Here is a 19,139-nt window from a genome sequence, read left to right on the forward strand (position 1 = left end):
TCACGTCTGATGTCTGCAATTACAAGAGGTGTTCAAAGTGGTTACCATCAGCGTCCAGATACTTCTGATTACGACAAACTACTGCTTGAGCAATGTTGACCAAAGTGTCCACTTGTATACATTTTTTTTGTCACCCTTGGTATATAGAGAGAAGTCGCTGCCTGGGTCCTTGATTGGTCTATTCTCATGCAAATGAGGACTCCAAGTCTTCACACTTTCATTGGTCAAAAAGCACTGTCCTGATTGGTTGTAATGGAGCTGCACTCATTGGTCAGTGGGGACGCTAATAAGGATGTAACTGTGCAGCTCCAAGGGGAGGAGGAAAGTCTCAGTCCTGTTGGTTAAACTACAATTCCAGAAACTCTTTTATAAGGGTTGGCTCGCAGTGCAGGAACACAATGCAGACAGTAGGCATATTAGTGCAGGCTTCTCCTTGAAATGCAGCTTGCATGAGAGGCTCCTGTTTAGCAACAGTTGTTAAGCTCTGTTTTTTTGTTTTTAATTTTGAGCCCAATTAGTCACTAGGCTCTGGGTTTTGTTTTGTTTTTTATGTTGGTGGTTTTTAAAAAAATTTTTGAGCTACCAGGAGACCTTCCTAACAGGTATTTTCTTTCTTAGAGTAGACAGATACTGAGAATACAGCAATGAGCAAGGCAGAGTCAAACTTCTTACAGGGAAATTTATTCTTGTAGGGCAAGACAAACAGTAAACAAAGAAACAAATGATAGTGATAGGCCGGCCCGGTGGCTCAGGCAGTTGGAGCTCCATGCTCCTAACTCCGAAGGCTGCCGGTTCTATTCCCACATGGGCCAGTAGGCTCTCAACCACAAGGTTGCCAGTTCCACTCATTGAGTCCCACAAAGGATGGTGGGCAGCACCCCCTGCAACTAAGATTGAACACGGCACCTTGAGCTGCCATTGAGCTCCCAGATGGGTCAGCTGGTTGGAGCGTGTCCTCTCAACCACAAGGTTGCCGGTTCGACTCCCACAAGGGATGGTGAGCTGTGCCCCCTGCAACTAAGACGGAAAGGACGACAACTGAAAGGACAACAACTTGAAGCTGAACGGCACCCTCCACAACTAAGATTGAAAGGACAACAACTTGACTTGGAAAAAAGTCCTGGAAAAACACACTGTTCCCCAATAAAGTCCTGTTCCCCTTCCCCAATAAAATCTTTTAAAAAAAAATCACCATAAAGAAAGTAACAGAGAAGGTGAAAAAAAAGATGATAGTGATAAATAGTATGAGGGAAATAAAAGTTTAATAGGGAATGATGGGGCTGGACGACAAAGTCTAGGTAGGGAGAGCAGGTGACTATTGAAACTAATGATGAAAGTGAGCCAGCTCCAGGCTGGGGAAAGAGTGATCCAGGGGGAGACAACTGTAATTGCAGAGACCCTGAGGTGGATATAGAGTGGGCTATTCAAAGAAGACCAAGAGCTGGACACCATCACTTATGCCATGAAAACGTTTGGATTTTAATCTAATAGCAATCGGACGCCTGATTTATGTTGTTAAAAGATCACTATGGCTTATCTGGGTGAATTATGAAATATGTACTGTATTCAGAGTCTAAAATACTTGTCATAAAATACTTAAGTCACATTTCTCCGCTACCTCTGGTCAAAGGAGAAACCTCCAATATCCAGAAGGGGGCCCTCTAGGCCGGGTGGACAGAATGTAATGCCGAGGTCGGTCGCTTCCGGGAGCGGCCGCGTCGCTCGGCGCCTTCCTCTCTATCCGCCCGCGTCTGTGGTCGCCGGGCCCCGCCCCTCTCGGCCGGTCACACGGACTTCGTACTCTGCCCCGAGCTCGCCCGGGGGCAGCGGGGTTCCGGCGTCGGCCGATAGCGGGTCATGGCGGTCCGGGGGCCCGCGCCCGGGTCTGGCGCCAGGTGAGCAGGGCGACTGGGGAGGAGGGTCGAGCCTCGGGGCGTCTTACTCGGGGCTCTGTGGGGAAGGGGGCTCTACTCCCAGATGCCCTTTTCCGCAGCGCTTGAAGAACCATCGGCTCCGCGAAAGAGGAGCTTCCGAAGGGACGCCTACCCGCCCCTCCGATCCGAGGCCTCCCTCCAGCTTGGTGGGCACTTCTGCATCCCCCTGCGCCCTGGGTGTGGTGGGATCCTCTCTAGGAACTGGTTTCCTTCTTTCTTTCTTTTTTTTTCTTTTTTTTCTTTTTTAAAGAACCTCAAATGCACAGAATTGAGTTGTAAAGGATTGAGTTCATCCTTTACAGTTCTTGGCACACTGTGGGCCAGTGCTCGGCCCATCTTGTGTTTTATCATCGTTCCTTCGTTCCTTATTCTCAATCCCATTTCACTCCCCTTCTCAGACATCCACTCTGGTATATTAAAAGAGAGTGTCTTTACAGCCCACCTTACATAAGTTTGCATGTTATCTTGAAAAATGTATAGTGGTTTTGAGTTCTTATAAATGATTATATGTTGTGATTTTTTTAAAACTTTTTTACTCAACATTGTGTTTTTGAGCTCATACATGCTTTAGTAATCTAGTTTTCACCTCTGAGTGCTGCAAGGTTCTACCCTATGTGCATTAGACCCCATTTTGTTTATACATTCCCCTAGCGATGGACACTTAGATTGCGTCCAGTTTTTAATCACCACAAATCATACTGGCACTTGTCTCCTTTTGGATATGGATGCATTTCTCTGGATTATCCACACCAGGGTAGGATGCTAAGTCATACCTAATTCTGCTAACTTGTTCTCTGGAATGGTCACATCAGCTTATACTTCCCAACAGCATTGAATAAAGTTTCCTGTCTTACCATATTCCCTGGCCGCCCCCCACCAGCCCCTCAACGTTTGGTATTGTTTGGTTTTCTAATGTTTATCAATCTGATGAGTGTAAGGTGATATCCCATTGTGTTAATTTTCATGTATTAGCGTATGGGTTTCCCCTTTCCGGAATTGCCTATATCCTTTCCCCATTTTTCTATGATTTCCTATTTTCCTGACTTGCAGGAATTCCTTGCAGGCTCTAGATTTTCATTCCTTGTTGGTTTTACACGGCAAATACCTTCTCTAAAGTCGTTTAACTTAATTTATACACTGAACAAAAATACTTAATTCTAAGTTAAATTGATTAGCTTTTTCCCTTTAAATTTGTGGTTTGGGGGGGTCTTTTCTGAGAAATACCTTCCCATTATATCTTCATTAAGATATCCTAGGGTGGCCGGTTAGCACAGTTGGTTAGAGGGTGGTGCTGATAACATCAAGGTTGCCGGTTTGATCCCCACATGGGCCATTGTGAGCTGCGCCCTCCTTAAAAAAAAGATATCCTACAGTTCCTACTATTAACTAAATATATTTTTTTTAAAACCTTAATTTTTTTTCTTTTTTAATTTTATTGGGGAACAGTGTGTTTCTGCAGGGCCCATCAGCTTCAAGTCGTTGTCCTTCAATCTAGTTTTGGGGGCACAGCTCAGCTCCAAGTTCAGTTGCTGTTTTCAATCTTGGTTGCAGGAGGTGCAGCCCACCATCTCATGGGCGAATTGAACCAGCAACCTTGTTGTTGAGAGCTCGCGCTCTAACCAACTGAGCCATCCAGCCTTCCTCTCCAGAAGCTCAGCGGCAGCTCATTGACTTCATTCTAGTTGTGGAGGGCGCAGCTCACTGGCCCATGTGGGAATCAAACCAGCAACCCTGTTGTTCAGAGCTCACACTCTAACCAACTGAGCTGTCGGCCACCCATTAGTTACTGTTTTTTAACATTTAGATTTTTAATCCATTTGGAATTTGGAATTTTTAAAGTTTATTTTTTGTAAATGATTTGATGTAATGACCTAAATTTTCCTCCACCATTTTCAATTAGTAACTAATGAGTTAGTGAAAAATTAAAGAAGCTGTGTAGTAGTGTAGTTAAGAGCACAGATTCTTAGAGCCAGGCTGTCTGTGTTCCAGGCCTAAGGCTACTACGTACCAGGTAAGTGACAGGCAAGTTAAACTCTTTTGCCTCAATTCCTCTTTCTTGAAATAGGATATAGCGTCCATCTCTTAGGGTTGTGACAGGTAAATCAATTCATACGTGTAAAACGTGTAGAACAGTATAGGCACAGAGTACATGCTTAATAAGTATTGACAACTATTAGTATTAATACGTCCTTTATTATGTGCCCATGTAAACGTAGGTTTTTTGATAATTTTAAACATTTTTTTGGTCCCTCTTCCATTGGTCTTTTTGTTCCCGTATTTATACTGCACTTTGTTATTACTCTAGCCCTGTAATATGTTATGTCTTAATAACCTGATGGTTTGGGTCTCTTCCTCCTTTCCTATTCTTCGCAATTGTCCGAAGCTATTCAGGGACCTTTATATTTCCGTATAAAGTTCCTCAGAGAAGCCTGACTTTTGATTGGTATTACATTGAACTTTTGTTAGAATTGAGGTCATTATAATGTTAAGTCATGTCAGCTGTCAATTTAAGTCTTCTTTTTAGAATAGAGCTTTAGTCTACAGACTAAAAGCTTTTTGTTTTTTCCTCCAAAATATTTTATACATTCTTTTTTAAAGTTAATTCCTGGATATTTTATAGTTTTTCTATACTTTTCTTACTTTTGTAAATGATATTTTCTTTATATTTTCCCGTTAATTATTGCTGGCATAAAACACTATTCATATTTGTATGTTAACCCTATATCTAGCTGAACTCCTTTTATTTACATTTTGATTTGCTGTGTTTCTTATGTAAACTATCACATCTGCAAATAATGACAGTTTAATCTCTTCCCTTTCAATCCTTTCACCTTTTTTTCTTGCTTTATTGTTTTAGCCAAAACTTTAAAAATCCTGATGAAGTAGGCTTCTTTGTCTTCTTTGTGACCATAAAGAGGATATGGCTAAAGTTTCTTTATTAACTATGTTTTTTGCTGTGGATTTTTTGGTAAATAACCTTTCAGAGCATTTTTCAACTTAAAGAACTTCCTTTCTATCCCTTGTCTGTTCGGAGCCTACCATCTTCAGCATTTGTAAACCATTCTTTGCGCATGTCCTGTGCAGTCCGCCACCACCCCCCCCCCCCCCCCCCCCCCCCCCCCCCCCCGCCCAACAATGTAGCTAAGCTTAGTAACTGCTCTCTTAGGTTTTTCTCTGTTTCACCTGCTTCTCTTCTTCAGGCCCAGGTTAGATCTACAATTTGTCCAGCGGTTCCTGCAGATACAGAAGGTTTTATTTCCCTCTTGGTCATCACAGAATGCCTTGATGTTCCTGACCCTTTTGTGTGTGGCTCTCCTGGGTGAGTGAAGGAGCTCAGGCTAGAGAGGGGAGGGCCACTCTGGTTTTGGGGTCCCCTTCTCTCCGCGGTGTTGATGAGGCAAGGGCTCAGGAAGAAGCTTCTCTCCTTTTTGCACCCTTCATCACTGATTTCTGCCTCCTGTCCCTATCCCCAGAACAACTGGTGATTTACCAGGTTGGCTTGATCCCCAGTCAGTACTACGGGGTCCTGGGAAACAAAGACTTGGATGGGTTTAAGACCCTGACATTCCTGGCTGTCATGCTCATCGTTCTCAACTCCATGGTAAGGTCTTCTCCCTGTGTCTCTTCCTTTCCAGCCTAGTATGAATGGAATGCCCAGTGGAACTTAGTCACCAGGAAGCAGGAATCAAGCTCTGGGTGTGTGTCCCCTCCCTTTTCTGGGAACTTGAGGTCAGAACCCTCGGTAGGGCATAGATCTTGGTATCATTGTTCCCTCCATTCCCAGAACTCTTGCTTCAGGGAGCTCAGACCACTAGAAAACTGGAATCAGCTGCCAGAGTTGCTCTTCCCCTCTGGGGCTGAGGCTGCGACTCAGCCTGGCACCATATCTCACCTCCCAGCCTTTGCATCTGCTGTTTTCTCCCAGCGTGGCCTCCTTCCCCACCCCTGGTTCACTTGTTTAATGGCTGCTCACTTTTCAAAATTCTTCTGTTATCACCTCCTTCAAGTCCGCCTCAACTTTCTCTTTCATGTTTCTCCCACCAAACTGTCCTTAACTAAAACTTTGAGTTTCCCTCTGCTGTAACACTCAGTATACTTGTAATTGTCTGTTTCGTGGCTAGGCTGAACGCACTGTTATTTCCCTCTTGCTTAGCACATCAGTGCCCCCATTAACGGTGAATGATGAGAGTCAGGGCTCTGCTAGGACTCAAGCCTCGTGCTCTCTGTCAGGCTGTATTACCTGTTTGCTCGGGGAAGCCACTTCTCATCATCACACTTTGGAAGTTTCGCTGGGTCTTTGGTCAGTAAGCACCTATGTATGCAGAACCCTGTCCCAAGTTTTGGGGACAGAAAACTAAGAATATAAATGGAACAGAAAATACTGTTCCTACTCTCCAGAAGTTCATCTGCTCTCAGAATAAGACAGTACAATATAGAAAGGGGCGAGAGGGCCTTGCCTTCGGTAAGTCCTTAAGTATTCGGTGAAGGAATGAATATGTGAGTGAAGGAGGAAGTGAAAAGTCTCCTGACGTGACACTTTAAACTAGCAGAGTGCTGCGTCGACAAGTCATCAGAGTGGGCTGGGACTGGTCAGCAGAGGCTTCCTGCCAGCCCTGAGCTTTGCGCTGAGACTTGCAGGAAGCCAGTCTCCCTTTCCCTCCCTTCCCCTTGCCTCCCCCACTGCACAGCTGAAGAGCTTTGACCAGTTCACCTGCAACCTGCTGTATGTGAGCTGGAGGAAGGACCTCACCGAGCACCTGCACCGCCTCTACTTCCGGGGCCGCGTGTACTACACCCTCAACGTGCTGCGGGATGACGTCGATAACCCGTAGGCACCGCCTCTCAGCCCTCGCTCCCCTCTGCATGGTTCTGTCCTGGCTCAGCCCTGGGGAGGCAGACCCCTTGGAGATCAGCTACAGTTCTTTGCAGTTGTTAAGAGCCGTGGGAGGAGGGCGCTCTGCAGAGGGCCGGTGGAGCGGCTGCTGCAGGGCTGAGAATAGGGTGCAGGGCTGAGAATAGGGAGCCGCTCCCTTTTGTCCATTTCATGTCCTGGGCTTCCAAATTAGGCCCCCTCTGAATAGAGGATCTTTGCTACAAAAAGCTAGAAAACCAGCTCGCGGATTTTCAGCAGTAAAAAAATTGCTGTTGAGGACTCAGTCTAGGATTTAAATCTTTATTCGATCACCTTCCGGCTCATTGGCCTTAAGTTTAAGCCCCAGGTTCCTTTTCTGTAAAATGAGGACGACAGTGGTTACTATCTCAAAGGATATAGTGAGAATGAAATGATATTCATGTAATGCACATGTACAGTGCCTGGCACATAGCACGTGCTCCAATGTAAGTTAGCTGTTGTGATTTTACAGGTGAGGAAAGCCCGCAGAATGCAAGTGACTTGTCCAAGGTCACGCCTCCTTGGGGATAGGAGTTACTGTGGCCCTGGTGTGCTATGGGGCATATGGGGTCTCCTCACACTCATTCCCTCCCCACTCACCACCCTCCCAAGCACTTTGTTGCCTGGGGTGCCCTTTCCTCAGCTCAAGCTGAGCTTGGCAGCAAAGTTTCTTGGGCAGCTGCTCCTGCGGCTGCTGCTTAGCTGTCTCTTCTAGCTCTCTTCTCTATGACTCAACCCATAGGAGCTTCTGCAGCCAGATGGCTAAAATGGGGGCAGGCCCAGGCTCATCAAAGAGAGATTGGGAGGCGTGAGATAAATGGGAGCGCTTTCCTGGTTATCCAGAAACTCAGCTCATGTACCCTCAGAACTGGCTCAGGGCCCCTGGACGCTGGACCTTTCAGTTGCCACTTTTTCTGAGGGGTAAACTGAGGCACCATAAAAAGCAACTCTCCAGAAGCCTGTTTAGAGGTCCTGAGGGTCTCGTTGTCTCTGGGAAACCAGCCGTTGTCTGGGTCCATCTTCCCATGGGGTCCTTGCTGACAGCACTGAAAGGTCAGAATGAGAGGTAATGTGGGACTGTCTTAGCCATCTCAACCCTCGAGCCCAGCTCCCTGGGTCCATTTACTCTGTGCTGTTGGCCGCAGGGACCAGCGCATCAGCCAGGACGTGGAGCGGTTCTGCCGGCAACTCAGCAGCATGGCCAGCCAGCTGATCATCTCCCCCTTCACCCTCGTCTACTACACCTACCAGTGCTTCCAAAGGTGAAGCCTCTCCTCCTGCCAGAATCCCTCCTCCTTCCCCCCAGCTGTTTCCCCAGAGGTCCCTCACGCACATAGGCTCTCCCAGCTTGGGTCCAAAAGAGGTTAGTCTTCCCTCCCTCTCACCTGCACCCCAGGAAGTCTTCCTATCGTGTGTGTGGGCCCCTGTCCTCCCTTTGGCCCTGTGGTATTTCAGTGTCACAAGGATCCTGGTGCTCCCACAGCTTAGACCAGGTACTAGATGCCGCCACACAAGAGCAGAGGCCCTCCTCCCCCGGCCCCCTCCAGGCTGCTGAGATTGAAAAGGGGCTGCCCAAAGGGGGCAGGAGTCAGGCTGAGGCCTGCGGGATGTGGCACCTCCCACCCTCGCTCTCTGACTTTCAGCACAGGCTGGCTCGGGCCTGTGAGCATCTTCGGATACTTCATCCTGGGAACCGTGGTGAACAAAATGTTGATGGGGCCCATTGTGGCGAAGCTGGTGCAGCAGGAAAAGCTGGAGGGGGATTTCAGGTGTGTCTGCCTCGCTTGAGGTTTCTGGGGTGGGCGTAATGGTTAAGGAATGGGATCTGGAGTAAGGCTGCCTAAGTTCAAACCCCAGCTATGCCAGTTACTAGCCAGGCGCTCTTGGCCGGTAGGGATGGTACTGTTACGGTAGAAGTGTGAGGCAGGTTAATGAGATTATCCATGAGAAGCATGGGGACAGTGGCTGATTGGCCACCAGCGTCATCCCTTGGCTTTCTCACATGCTTCTGTTCCAACCACCCTGTCTTGGGTCAGCCGACGGATCCAGCCCCTACTCTGTGCTTCATGGCCTTCTTCTGCTGGCCCAGCACTGAGAGGAGGAGGTGCTGTGGACGCCTGTTCTCTCTGGAGTGAGGCAAGGGGCTGCCCTGTCTGCAGGGCTTCTGCCGCCCTACCCAGCCCAGGCCTCGGATTTCCCACCCTGGGACAGTTCAGGAAAGGGTTGGGCTGAGGCAGCCAGTTGCAAGGTGGAGCTGGGCTCCTCTTTGTCTGGAGGTCCTAATCCAGGCCTCCTGAAGGAGAGGAGCCCATACTGCCCGTTGTCAGCGCACGTTTCCCTTTGGTCTGCCCAGGTTCAAGCACATGCAGATCCGGGTGAATGCTGAGCCTGCTGCTTTTTTCAGGTGAGTCTAGTGGGGATAGTTCCCCTTCTGCCTTGTCAGAGCTGCTGGTGGCGATGGCAGAGCAGGAAAGATGAGTGGTACAATCCCCCTGCCATCCCCTAGCCCAGGGGTCCAGCACCCTCACACTTGGCTGTGACCCTCTCCCCATATCCCTCAATGCCCTTGTCTGCCTCATCCTTAAGTCCAGGGATTTGCTTCTGAAGCTAGTGGTTCCTCAGAGTGGCCTACCATGGGGCCTAAATTTGTTCCAAGAATGAAGTGAGTGAGTGTTTCATTGTCTTACTGATGACTGTATGGCATTGCCTCTGCCCCTGTTTTGCTGTCTGTAAACTGGCTTTCTGTCAGAGCCTGATGTCCAGGGCTGGTCATCTGTAGCATTGGAGGGCATGGGAGCGGCTGGCCCCAGAGCTTGAAAGTGACTCTTGTAACACCTCGATCCGGTTGCCTTGGGACCTTTGCTCTTCTGCCAGTCTTTGGCAGTTTGCAGCGCCACCACTTGGGGTGCCAAGACTACAAGGACTCTTAAGAGCTGGGGCTTGATTGTGTGGTGGGTGCTAAGCTGTTTTTGGATTCTGCAGCCGCTGCTCATGAAGCTCTGGGCTCTGGAGAAAGCAGGTTGGTTCTTGGAACTCTGAGTGTATTCTTCAGTGGTCTCTATGTCCCTCCTTACGTAAAATCTGAAATGCTCCCTCTATTCTCCCCCTACCTTTTCTGCCAGGAGAATTTCTGCCCATCCTTAAAGCCCCAAATCACCTCCTCTGGGGAGCCTGCCCAGACTCTCTTAGTGGTCAAGCCTGTTTGTTGCCATATCCCTGAAGACACTGCTTATGTAACAGTTTCCATTTCCAGGTGAAGAATGCAGTATACCGCCTCCCCCCCTGAACTGGTGTCCTCCCAGATGAGGACTATGTTACCACCTTTTTCTCATACTGGCTAATTAGCACAGAGCCAGCCACACAGTGACTGCTCCGTGTATGTTTGTTTAATAATAGCAGCTGGCACTTTATAGTCTGAAATTCTCACTCTAGCCTATTACGTAGGTATTAGAAGCTCCATTTTACAGATGAGAAAACTGAGACTCTGAGACTTACTCGTAAGTAACTTGTCAGTCACATCTAGCTAATAAGTGGCCAGAGCCAGGATTTGAATCAGGTCAGCCGATCTAGAGTTCAGGTTCTTTCCGCAGGCAATACTATCTTGAGCGAATGAAGCAATGCATAGGTGCTAGTGACAGAAAAGGTATGAGGTGAAGATCATTTGGATGGGCTGTGTCGCTAAAGGGGGGTATAATGAGGGACAGAAGGCCCCCAGACTGGTTGAGGCTCTCCAGGCCCCATGGACAGCCCAGCCTTTCTCTTTAGAGCTGGGCACGTGGAGCACATGAGGACTGACCGCAGGCTGCAGAGACTCCTTCAGACCCAGCGGGAGCTGATGTCCAAGGAGCTCTGGCTGTACAGTAGGTAGAGGGAACCCCGGGAGGCAGGAATCACAAGATCGGAATAGTCCCCTTCCCTTCCTTCACCTCCCTCCTTTCTCTCCGCACTGATATATTTGCTCTGATGAGGGAATTAACCAGGAGGAGCCACTGCCTTTGCAGTGTATGTCCTCAGGAGAATGAGCATCTGGGGAGTAGCGCAACCCTGGGTGGCTTCCCACTCCCCTCAGGAATGTTCCTGGGTCTCATGCAGTCTGTCTTCTACAGTCGGTGTCAATACGTTTGACTATCTGGGCAGCATCCTGAGTTACGTTGTGATCGCAATCCCCATTTTCAGTGGCGTCTATGGAGATCTGAGCCCCACGGAGCTCAGCACCCTGGTCAGCAAGGTGAGAAGCCCTCCTGGTGGCCGCTCACGCGTCCCCCTCTGCCCTTTGGCCCAGTGTCCAGGGCCTGGGAGTCAAGGCCTGTGCTCACTGCTGTCCATTCCGTTCAGAATGCCTTCGTGTGCATTTACCTCATCAACTGCTTCACCCGGCTCATCGACCTCTCCACTACGCTCTCGGATGTGGCTGGTTACACACACAGGTGAGGCTGCGTCCCGCCCCCCAAACAAAGTGTCACAGAGAGCAGTAGCTGAGTGAGAAAAAGAACAGAAAAACTCCCCATGTACTGGTGGGTGTGAGAGAAAATGAGTATCACCTTCACCTGGGCCCCCAGGCCCACCTCAGGTTTTCACTTCCTGCCAGGATCGGGGAGCTTCAGGATACCCTGCTTGACATGTCCCTGAAGTCACAGGATGGTGAGATGCTGGATGAGAGCGAGTGGGACTTGCACAGGTGAGTAGTGGGCTGGGGGGTGGGCAGTGGTTGAGAATGCAGGCTCTGGAACCACCCAGCTTGGGTTCACCCTGGAGCCCTGCCCTTTGCCAGTTGGGCAGCAGAAGTTGTGTGGAGCAAATGAAAGAAATATGTATCTTGTGCCAAGCACGTTACAAACGTTCACAATTAGTGTTGCTATTCTAGCATCCACTGTGTTAATTTCCACCATCCCCCACCTGATGGGAGCAAAATGCACACACTGCCTAGGCCTGAGATAACAAATAATCTGAATAGGAGCCCTCCTCTTTCTTCCCTCTTCCTCCCACTGGGCCCTGCCTCCTGCCCCTTTCCTCAGGGCTCGTCGTTCTTTGCCCCCATGCCTCACTCAGGCCTGGAGATGTCTTTATTCGTATATCTTTGCAGGCTCTGTGATGTTTCTTACCTTTCTGTGCATTGAGAATTTGTTTCATGTCCTCACTTTTCTTAAGCAAATTACTTAAGGGTTCTGGATCTCAGTTTCATTTCTATAAAGATGGCCTTCCTCTTAGGGTTGTTGTGAGAATTAGGTATCATAGTTCATAGAAAGTGCTTGGACAGTGGCCACAGAGTAAGCTTTCAAAAATGGGAAGAGTCTGAATTCCAGGGCCTACACTCTCTTCTTAGGAACGAATGCCTTATCTGTTGCCCCTGTTTAAAATAAAAGCTTCATGTAACTGTGAGATCAGAGGCTAGGGTGATGGTGCAGGGACATAGGAAACCAGAGTTGCTGTGGCACATGGTCATCCATGGAGAGCCAGAAACTTTTTTTTTTTTTTTAATTGGGGAATAGTGTGTTTTTCCAGGGCCCGTGAGCTCCAAGTCAAGTTGTTGTCCTTCAGACTAGTTGTGGCGGGCACAGCTCAGCTCCAAGTCCAGTTGCTGTTTTCAACCTTTAGTTGCAGGGGCTGCAGCCCACCATCCCATGTGGGAATTGAACCAGCAACCTTGCTGTTAAGAGCTCGCACTCTAACCAACTGAGCCATCCGGCCGCCCCACCGGCAGCTCGTTGTCTTCATTCTAGTTGTGGAGGGCGCAGCTCACTGGCCCATGTGAGAACTGAACCGGCAACCCAGTTGTTCAGAGCTCACGCTCCAATCAACTGAGCCATCTGGCCGCCCACCTCTCCCTTTTCTTAAAAGGACACCAGTCGTATTGGATCAGGGCCCTACCTTAAGGGCCTCATTTTAATATAATCACCTCTTTAAAGACCCTTTCTCCAAATGAGATACTAGGGATTAGGACTTCAACATGATTTTGAGGACAGTTCAGCCCATAACAACCCTCTAATCCAGGGGTGATGCCCCCCAAGGAGAAGAAACCCCCTCCACCTGGCAGTCGTGACACTGCTTATCTTCCCCACACACCCCCTCCGTTCTCTGATCCCAGAGCCCCAGGCTGGCCCGCAGCAGAGCCGACAGACACAGCTTTCCTTCTTGAGCGGGTCTCCATCTCTGCGCCCTCCTCTAACAAACCCTTAATTGAGGATCTGAGCCTGAAGATCTGCGAGGGGCAGAGTGTGCTCATCACGGGCAATACCGGCACCGGCAAGACCTCCTTGCTCCGGGTTCTGGGCGGCCTCTGGAGGAGCACACGGGGTGAGAAGCAGCCCTTCCTGCCTGAGAAGGCGGCCGTGCGTGCGTGCGTGCGTGCGTGCGTGCGTGCGTGCGTGCGTGCGTGCGTGCGTGCGCGTGCGTGTGTGCGTGCGTGCGTGCGTGCGTGCGCGCGCGCGCGCGTTAGAATCCAGCCTTTTTCGTTGGGGAATGGGACTGAGGAGCAGTTGCCTTCTCTGGAAGATCTCGAAATGGAGGTTTCTGTGGGCTCTGCAGGCTCAATGCAGATGCTGACGGACTTTGGACCCCACGGGGTGCTGTTCCTGCCACAAAAACCATTCTTCACTGATGGGACCCTTCGGGAGCAGGTCAGCGCAGTTCAGGGGCTCCCTCCTCCCTTCCGTCCCCGCCCACAGCCAGGGCCTCTGCTGCTATGACAGGTCTGAGCCCTAGGCTGTTACGGGCACAGGTGGGGTAATAAGACGGCCTGTGCTCAGGGACTCCCTGGCCCTCGAGCGTTTATTCACATCCGTGGGTTGGGCCATGTACTCAGAGTAACTCCTGGGGGCAGGTTAAGCTGTGAGGGCCACAAGCCAAAGATCACACACGTTGGTTGAACCCCCAGGTTGGATTGTGGGGTCCCTGCCCTCGTGAGGCTCTCGGACTTCCCCCCAGACACACATCTGGAGGTTGCCGTGACCCTGCCCCGCTGTCTGCTGGCTTGGCCTCTCCCGCTGGACTCTCAGCCAGGGTCTTCCGTACTCTCCTCAGGTGGAGAGGAGCCAGGCTGTTTCTGAGGGAGGGAGGGCTGTGGGCAGCCCCCTTCTCATTGGCCCTTGTCCTAGGCCCATGGTTTTGTTTTATCAGGTGATATATCCCTTGAAGGAGATCTACCCGGACTCAGGTGAGCTGGCCTCCTTGGGGCATGTCCTCCCATCTCAGTTGTTCCCACTCATTCTGACTGTAGCCTTACCTGTGCCCTCTGGGAGAGGCCCCAGCCACACTGCTGGGTTCAGGTTGGGTCAGCTCTCCTCCTCCCACTGTTTACTCTCTGGGGGCCTGTACCCTGACCTCACCTTGTTTTGTCTTCCCCTCCTTGAGGAGACGCATCTACTGGAGGAAGGGACGAGAGTACTTCCTTCAGCTGGCCCTTCCCTTATTAGGTCTGTAACCTGTCACTTCAGAGCCTTAGCCCAGATTCTGAGCCCCTATCTCTCCCTCCCCCCACCCCCCGCTGTGATGGCCCATGGATTCTGGCTGTCCAGAAGGAGCTGACTTCCTGAAGAAGGCCTGTCTGTGTTGTAGGTTCTACTGATGATGAGCGGATCATGAGGTTCTTGGAGTTGGCAGGCCTGGTAAGTGTGGGCAGGCGCCCTGAGACACAAGCCCACCTGGCAGCACAGACCAGCCCTGCTGTCCCTGGGCCAGGACTGGAAGTCTGAGCCCCGGGCAGGGAGAGTGAGAGTATCAAGTGGCAGGAGGAACTGCTGGCCAGGTACGGGCAACAAGGGGGCACGTTCTAGTGAATTTTAAAACAGTCATAAAACTATTATTGTAAAGAAAACATGCTTTTTCTTGTCACCGTGCTCCAACAAATTTATGCAGGTAGCTGGTAGGCTGTTCCTCTGTCCGGGGCCATGGCCCCCCAAGCCCTCACGTGGTCCTCCACTGGGGTCGTAGATCTGTCTCGGAAGCACGTGTGTGGTGGGGCTGAGGCGCTTCCTCAGGGTGGCAGGGAGCAGAGATGGGCCCTTTTGTGGACATCATTTCCTTTGGGTGTGTTACAGTCTGACTTGGTGGCAAGGACAGAGGGTCTGGACCATCAGGTTGATTGGAACTGGTAAGAAAGGGGTTGGGGTGCTCCAGAGTCAGTTCCCCCCCAAAACAATGGGTCCTAGGGGCCCAGTGAAGGCATAGAATGGCTCCTGATCCCAGAGTCCAAGTTTCATGCCTTTGGGAGCAGAGTTTTCGCATCACCTTGTGTGGGCAGTGGGGCTGTGGTTGAAAGGGGAGTGACGTCCATCAGTCCTGGGGTGAGAAGCTCTTCCTGCCCAGACCTGTTCTAGGCAAAACCCAAGCTATATCCAACCTCCAGCGGTCCTGTCTCCCTCCCTTTCCTCAGGTATGATGTTCTGTCTCCAGGAGAGATGCAGAGGCTGTCCTTTGCCCGGCTTTTCTACTTGCAGCCTAAGTATGCAGGTGAGGTCCAGCCTGTAGGTATGCATGCCAGGTACTGTGTGCTCACAGGTGTAGCAGTGAGTGTCCACGCACACCTGAGGCAGCACTGGTATGGGTAGGAGAACACACCTGTGCGTGGCTGGGCATCTCTGTCCCTGTAGGAGAGGACGGTAGGCCTCTGCCCATGAGGCAGCAGTGCTTGGCATCCTAAAAGCAATTCTGGATGTGTTAGCCTCCTGATTCCTAAGCTTTCTGCCATTGCAGCAGCTGGAGCTGCCTTGAGAGGGTGTGTGATGTTATGCTCTGCCGTCCATGAATGGGCATTCCCCCCGTTGTGCCTGGCAGGGAGCGAGCAGGTGTGGACTTCTCTGGGGACTGGCATCTTGGGGGGATTCCCTGGTCCCAAGCAGTGGCTGGTGCTTATCTGTAGGGAGCTGAGGGGTTTTGTCCTGCTGCTGGCAGAAGGCTTCCCAGATGGAGCCTGGCTTCTGGCTCCTTTGGCCCATCCTTTGTGAGGCAGGGCTCCTGTAAGCCAGAGCAGCTTTCAGCTTCCCCCTAGGTCCCCACCAGAAGTAGAAATAAGTTTGGGTTGGAGGAGAAGCCAAGGCAGGTGGGGGCAGGAGACCATCTCTTCCCACGGGGTTCTGCCCTCAGTGCTTGATGAAGCCACCAGTGCCCTGACTGAGGAGGTGGAGAGCGAGCTCTACCGCGTCGGCCAGCAGCTGGGCATGACGTTTATCAGCGTGGGACATCGGCGCAGCCTCGAGAAGGTACCTGTGCTCACAAGGATGGCTAAGGAGGAGAAAGAACCCAAGGGCCAGGGCCCCTCAAAATGGACAGTGGAGGTGGCAGAGAGGGCAGGGGTTCAATGGCCTCCTGTTGTGGCCAGGGCAGCCTAATCTCTGTGGTGGTGGTCTCTTGTAGTTTCACTCCTTGGATCTGAAACTCTGTGGAGAAGGAAGATGGCAACTGACCAGAATCAAAGTAGAATGAAGCCAAGGATATGGCTGGCCACTGGAAGGAGAGCCAAGCTCGGGGCAGATCGGCTGTCCCCAGGAGAGACCGGGAGGACTGACAGGGCAGGGAAAGAGCCTCACAGGTCCTGTGCGGAGTGCTGGCAGCATTGGGCTCACCCAGGGGTGGCTTCCACGGGGCACGCAGTCCAGCCAGGCCTCCTGCTGCCTCAGCCAGAGCTCTGTACACTTGAAGTGCTGGTCCCTTACTTACAAACTACTTCAGATCGTGTTTTCTAAAGAAAAACCTGAAAGTGTGGGATCTATAAAAAATGAAGTGTCAAATTGGAAAGAGTATTGGACTTGGACTCATGAAACCTAGAAATCTTTTACATTGGTTAAATTTTGCAACAATAGATTTTTAACTGAATCAGCTATTTAACTTTTATAACTTTTTTAAAAAGAAAAGATACATATTAAAATATTTTTTTGCAGCTTTCCCCCTTTCTCTTCTCTACATTATAAGAAGATATTTTTAACTGAATTTTCAGACTCGTATTTGAGAGCCTGGAGCGAATGGCGCAGCACTCTACTGTACTGGACTCTTCTGTTCCTGGTTTTTCATTTTACTCCACATCACCGCTTTTCCATTTGCCAGTTGTACCTAACCTCTAGGGCCCTTCTGTTTTTCTTGTCTTAACCCAGATGCAAATAAATCCCTTTCCCCTCAGTCAGCTAAAATAAGGTTGAGGTTTTTCAAAAATAATCTATGTTAGGGAACAACAACCAGTTGAACACACAGAACCCCAGAATCACAAAAGCATGAGATAGAAAGTTATTGAGTCCAAAATCCTTATTCTAGAACAATATCCCCCAAAATTCAGTTGTCAGCATATCAACTTCATGATTTTTGCCAGATCTCTGTATTTCTTGTACTGTTAATTGCTTAATATTTAAAAAATTGACTCGCTTTTTAAATCAAATGCATCTTTAGAAGAATGTTTACATTTGACATAAATAGAAAGTAACTAAAAATGAATCCAATAAAAACCAAACTCTTACGAAATTGCAGCTAGATGCTGTGACCCACAGGGCCTGAGCCTGAGGCTCCCTCTCGGTACAAAGGGAGGTTACGGGATGTTACAGGAGTTAGACATACTAGCAACCAACTGAGATTTCACTCCTTCGTAAAATTAGATGGAATAGGAACTGGAAAGGAAATAACTTTCTCACTATTAAGACTTGAGTTTATTTATGCCTCATTATATCACTGAAAATGATCCCAGATGTGGATTAGGAGTCCTGCCCTGGGGACGTGCTGCCCTCGGGAATTGAAGTCTCACCCCAGCTGGCTTGGCTGGCATGTAGGCCCTGGGCCTGTTCTTACTCAGCTCCGCTCTGTAGGTGTGCTAAAGCAGTGTGTTCATGGGCTGAGCTAAGAACACCCATGGATGCCTGACCAGGTCTGGTGGCGTGACAATGTACACTAGGGAATTAAGAAAGCCTCATGCATGGCCAGGACAGGATGCATACTCAGAAAAGACCTGAGAAGACCCTAAGCTTTTACTTCTGGTTGGTCTCTGGGCTCAGTCCAAGCAGGAAGTAAAGGCAGAGTTAAAAACTGCCTGGCTAAGTGTTGAAGGAGTGCGCCAGCACAGAGCCAGTCAGTAAGGACTGGGAGAGGTGGGGTTTTGTTTGTTTGCTTTTAGCTCCCGGTATTCAAGAACTCTCTGTCAAAATACTAGCTCAACAGAGACTGAAAGTGATCACACATGATAAGGATGACGTTCTTTGCAAAAATATTTTGGGGGGGCCAGCCCGGTGGCTCAGGCAATTGGAGTTCTGTGCTCCTAACTCCGAAGGCTGCCGGTTCGATTCCCACATGGACCAGTGGGCTCTCAACCACAAGGTTGCCAGTTCAATTCCTCGAGTCCCGGAAGGGATGGTAGGCTCCACCCCCTGCAACTAAGATTGAACACGGCACCTTGAGCTGAGCTGCCTCCCGATGGCTCAGTTGGCTGGAGCATGGGCTGTCAACCACAAGGTTGCCAGTTCGATTCCTCGAGTCCCACAAGGGATGGTGAGCAGCGCCCCGTGCAACTAAGATTGAACATGGCACCTTGAGCTGAGCTACCGCTGAGCTCCTGGATGTCTCAGTTGGTTGGAGCACGTCCTGTCAACAACAAGGTTGCCGGTTCGACTCCCGCAAGGGATGGTGGGCTGCGCCCCCTGCAACTAACAATGGCAACTGGACCTGGAGCTGAGCTGTGCCCACAACTAAGACTGAAAGGACAACCACTTGAAGCTGAACGGCACCCTCCACAACTAAGATTGAAAGGACTTGGAAAAAAGTTCTGGAAGTACACACTGTTCCCCAATAAAGTCCTGTTCCCCTTCCCCAAAAAAAATCTTTTAAAAAAAAAATTTTGGGAAAGTCAACAAAATGAACAGATGACTGCAGCCTTCAGTAATCAAAAATAGCACACCCTGGGGAAAGGGGAGAAACTTTTTCAGAGTTACCATATTACAATATTTAAATGTCCAATTTTCAACAACAAAAAAAATCATACAAAGAAATAGGATTGTGATGCATTCAAAGGGGGAAAAATTGACAAAAACTATCCCTGAGGAAGCCCAGATATTGGACTTACTAGACAGGCTTTAAATGAACTGTCTTAAATATGCTCAGATACCGAAAGGAAACCCTAGAGCTGGTTTTAGCTCTATCTCTGATGTTAGAACTGGCAGCTAGCTCTGGACCTAGCACTGACTCTAGTGCTAGATTTGGTGCTGGTGCTGCTGCTGCTAGCTTGAGCCGGCACTGGCTCTAGATCTGTAACTGACACTAGAGCTGGAGCTACGCCTGGGTGTGGCCCTGCAGCTGGTTGTTAGAGATGTCCAAGGACTGGGTCTACCTCTGATAGTCCTACAGCT

General features: G+C 49.8%; 1 protein-coding gene across 4 annotated transcripts; it reads left to right on the forward strand.

Moving 5' to 3' along the window:
• Window positions 1-1,741: 1,741 nt before the first annotated feature.
• ABCD4 (ATP binding cassette subfamily D member 4) lies at window positions 1,742-18,101 on the forward strand. 4 transcript variants are annotated; one of them, XM_033108747.1, is made up of 20 exons: window positions 1,766-1,895; window positions 1,994-2,080; window positions 5,135-5,253; window positions 5,408-5,535; window positions 6,623-6,762; window positions 7,971-8,087; window positions 8,469-8,594; window positions 9,179-9,229; window positions 10,591-10,685; window positions 10,932-11,053; window positions 11,161-11,252; window positions 11,414-11,503; window positions 12,911-13,119; window positions 13,351-13,442; window positions 13,942-13,978; window positions 14,380-14,429; window positions 14,862-14,914; window positions 15,197-15,273; window positions 15,907-16,022; window positions 16,177-18,101. In XM_033108747.1, exons 3-20 carry the CDS (start codon window positions 5,220-5,222, stop codon window positions 16,243-16,245), a joined length of 1,698 nt encoding a protein of 565 aa, XP_032964638.1. In that variant the 5' UTR covers window positions 1,766-1,895; window positions 1,994-2,080; window positions 5,135-5,219; the 3' UTR covers window positions 16,246-18,101. The 4 variants fall into 4 exon arrangements, with proteins under 4 accessions (XP_032964636.1, XP_032964638.1, XP_032964639.1 ...); XM_033108745.1 differs by lacking the exon at window positions 1,994-2,080 and having other exon boundaries at window positions 1,742-1,895; XM_033108748.1 differs by lacking the exons at window positions 1,994-2,080; window positions 6,623-6,762 and having other exon boundaries at window positions 1,852-1,895.
• The last annotated feature ends 1,038 nt before the right edge of the window (window positions 18,102-19,139 follow it).

The sequence above is a fragment of the Rhinolophus ferrumequinum genome, chromosome 6 (assembly GCF_004115265.2).
Source record: "Rhinolophus ferrumequinum isolate MPI-CBG mRhiFer1 chromosome 6, mRhiFer1_v1.p, whole genome shotgun sequence".
Taxonomy (NCBI): domain Eukaryota; kingdom Metazoa; phylum Chordata; class Mammalia; order Chiroptera; family Rhinolophidae; genus Rhinolophus; species Rhinolophus ferrumequinum.

Excerpts from the sequence above, each read along its gene's own strand:
- ABCD4 (XM_033108745.1), top strand. The coding sequence starts at position 1,858 with ATGGCGGTCCGGGGGCCCGCGCCCGGGTCTGGCGCCAG. Across the intron at positions 13,443-13,941 it reads ATGGGACCCTTCGGGAGCAG|GTGATATATCCCTTGAAGGA; the intron begins GTCAGCGCAGTT and ends TTGTTTTATCAG. Across the intron at positions 14,915-15,196 it reads CATCAGGTTGATTGGAACTG|GTATGATGTTCTGTCTCCAG; the intron begins GTAAGAAAGGGG and ends CCCTTTCCTCAG.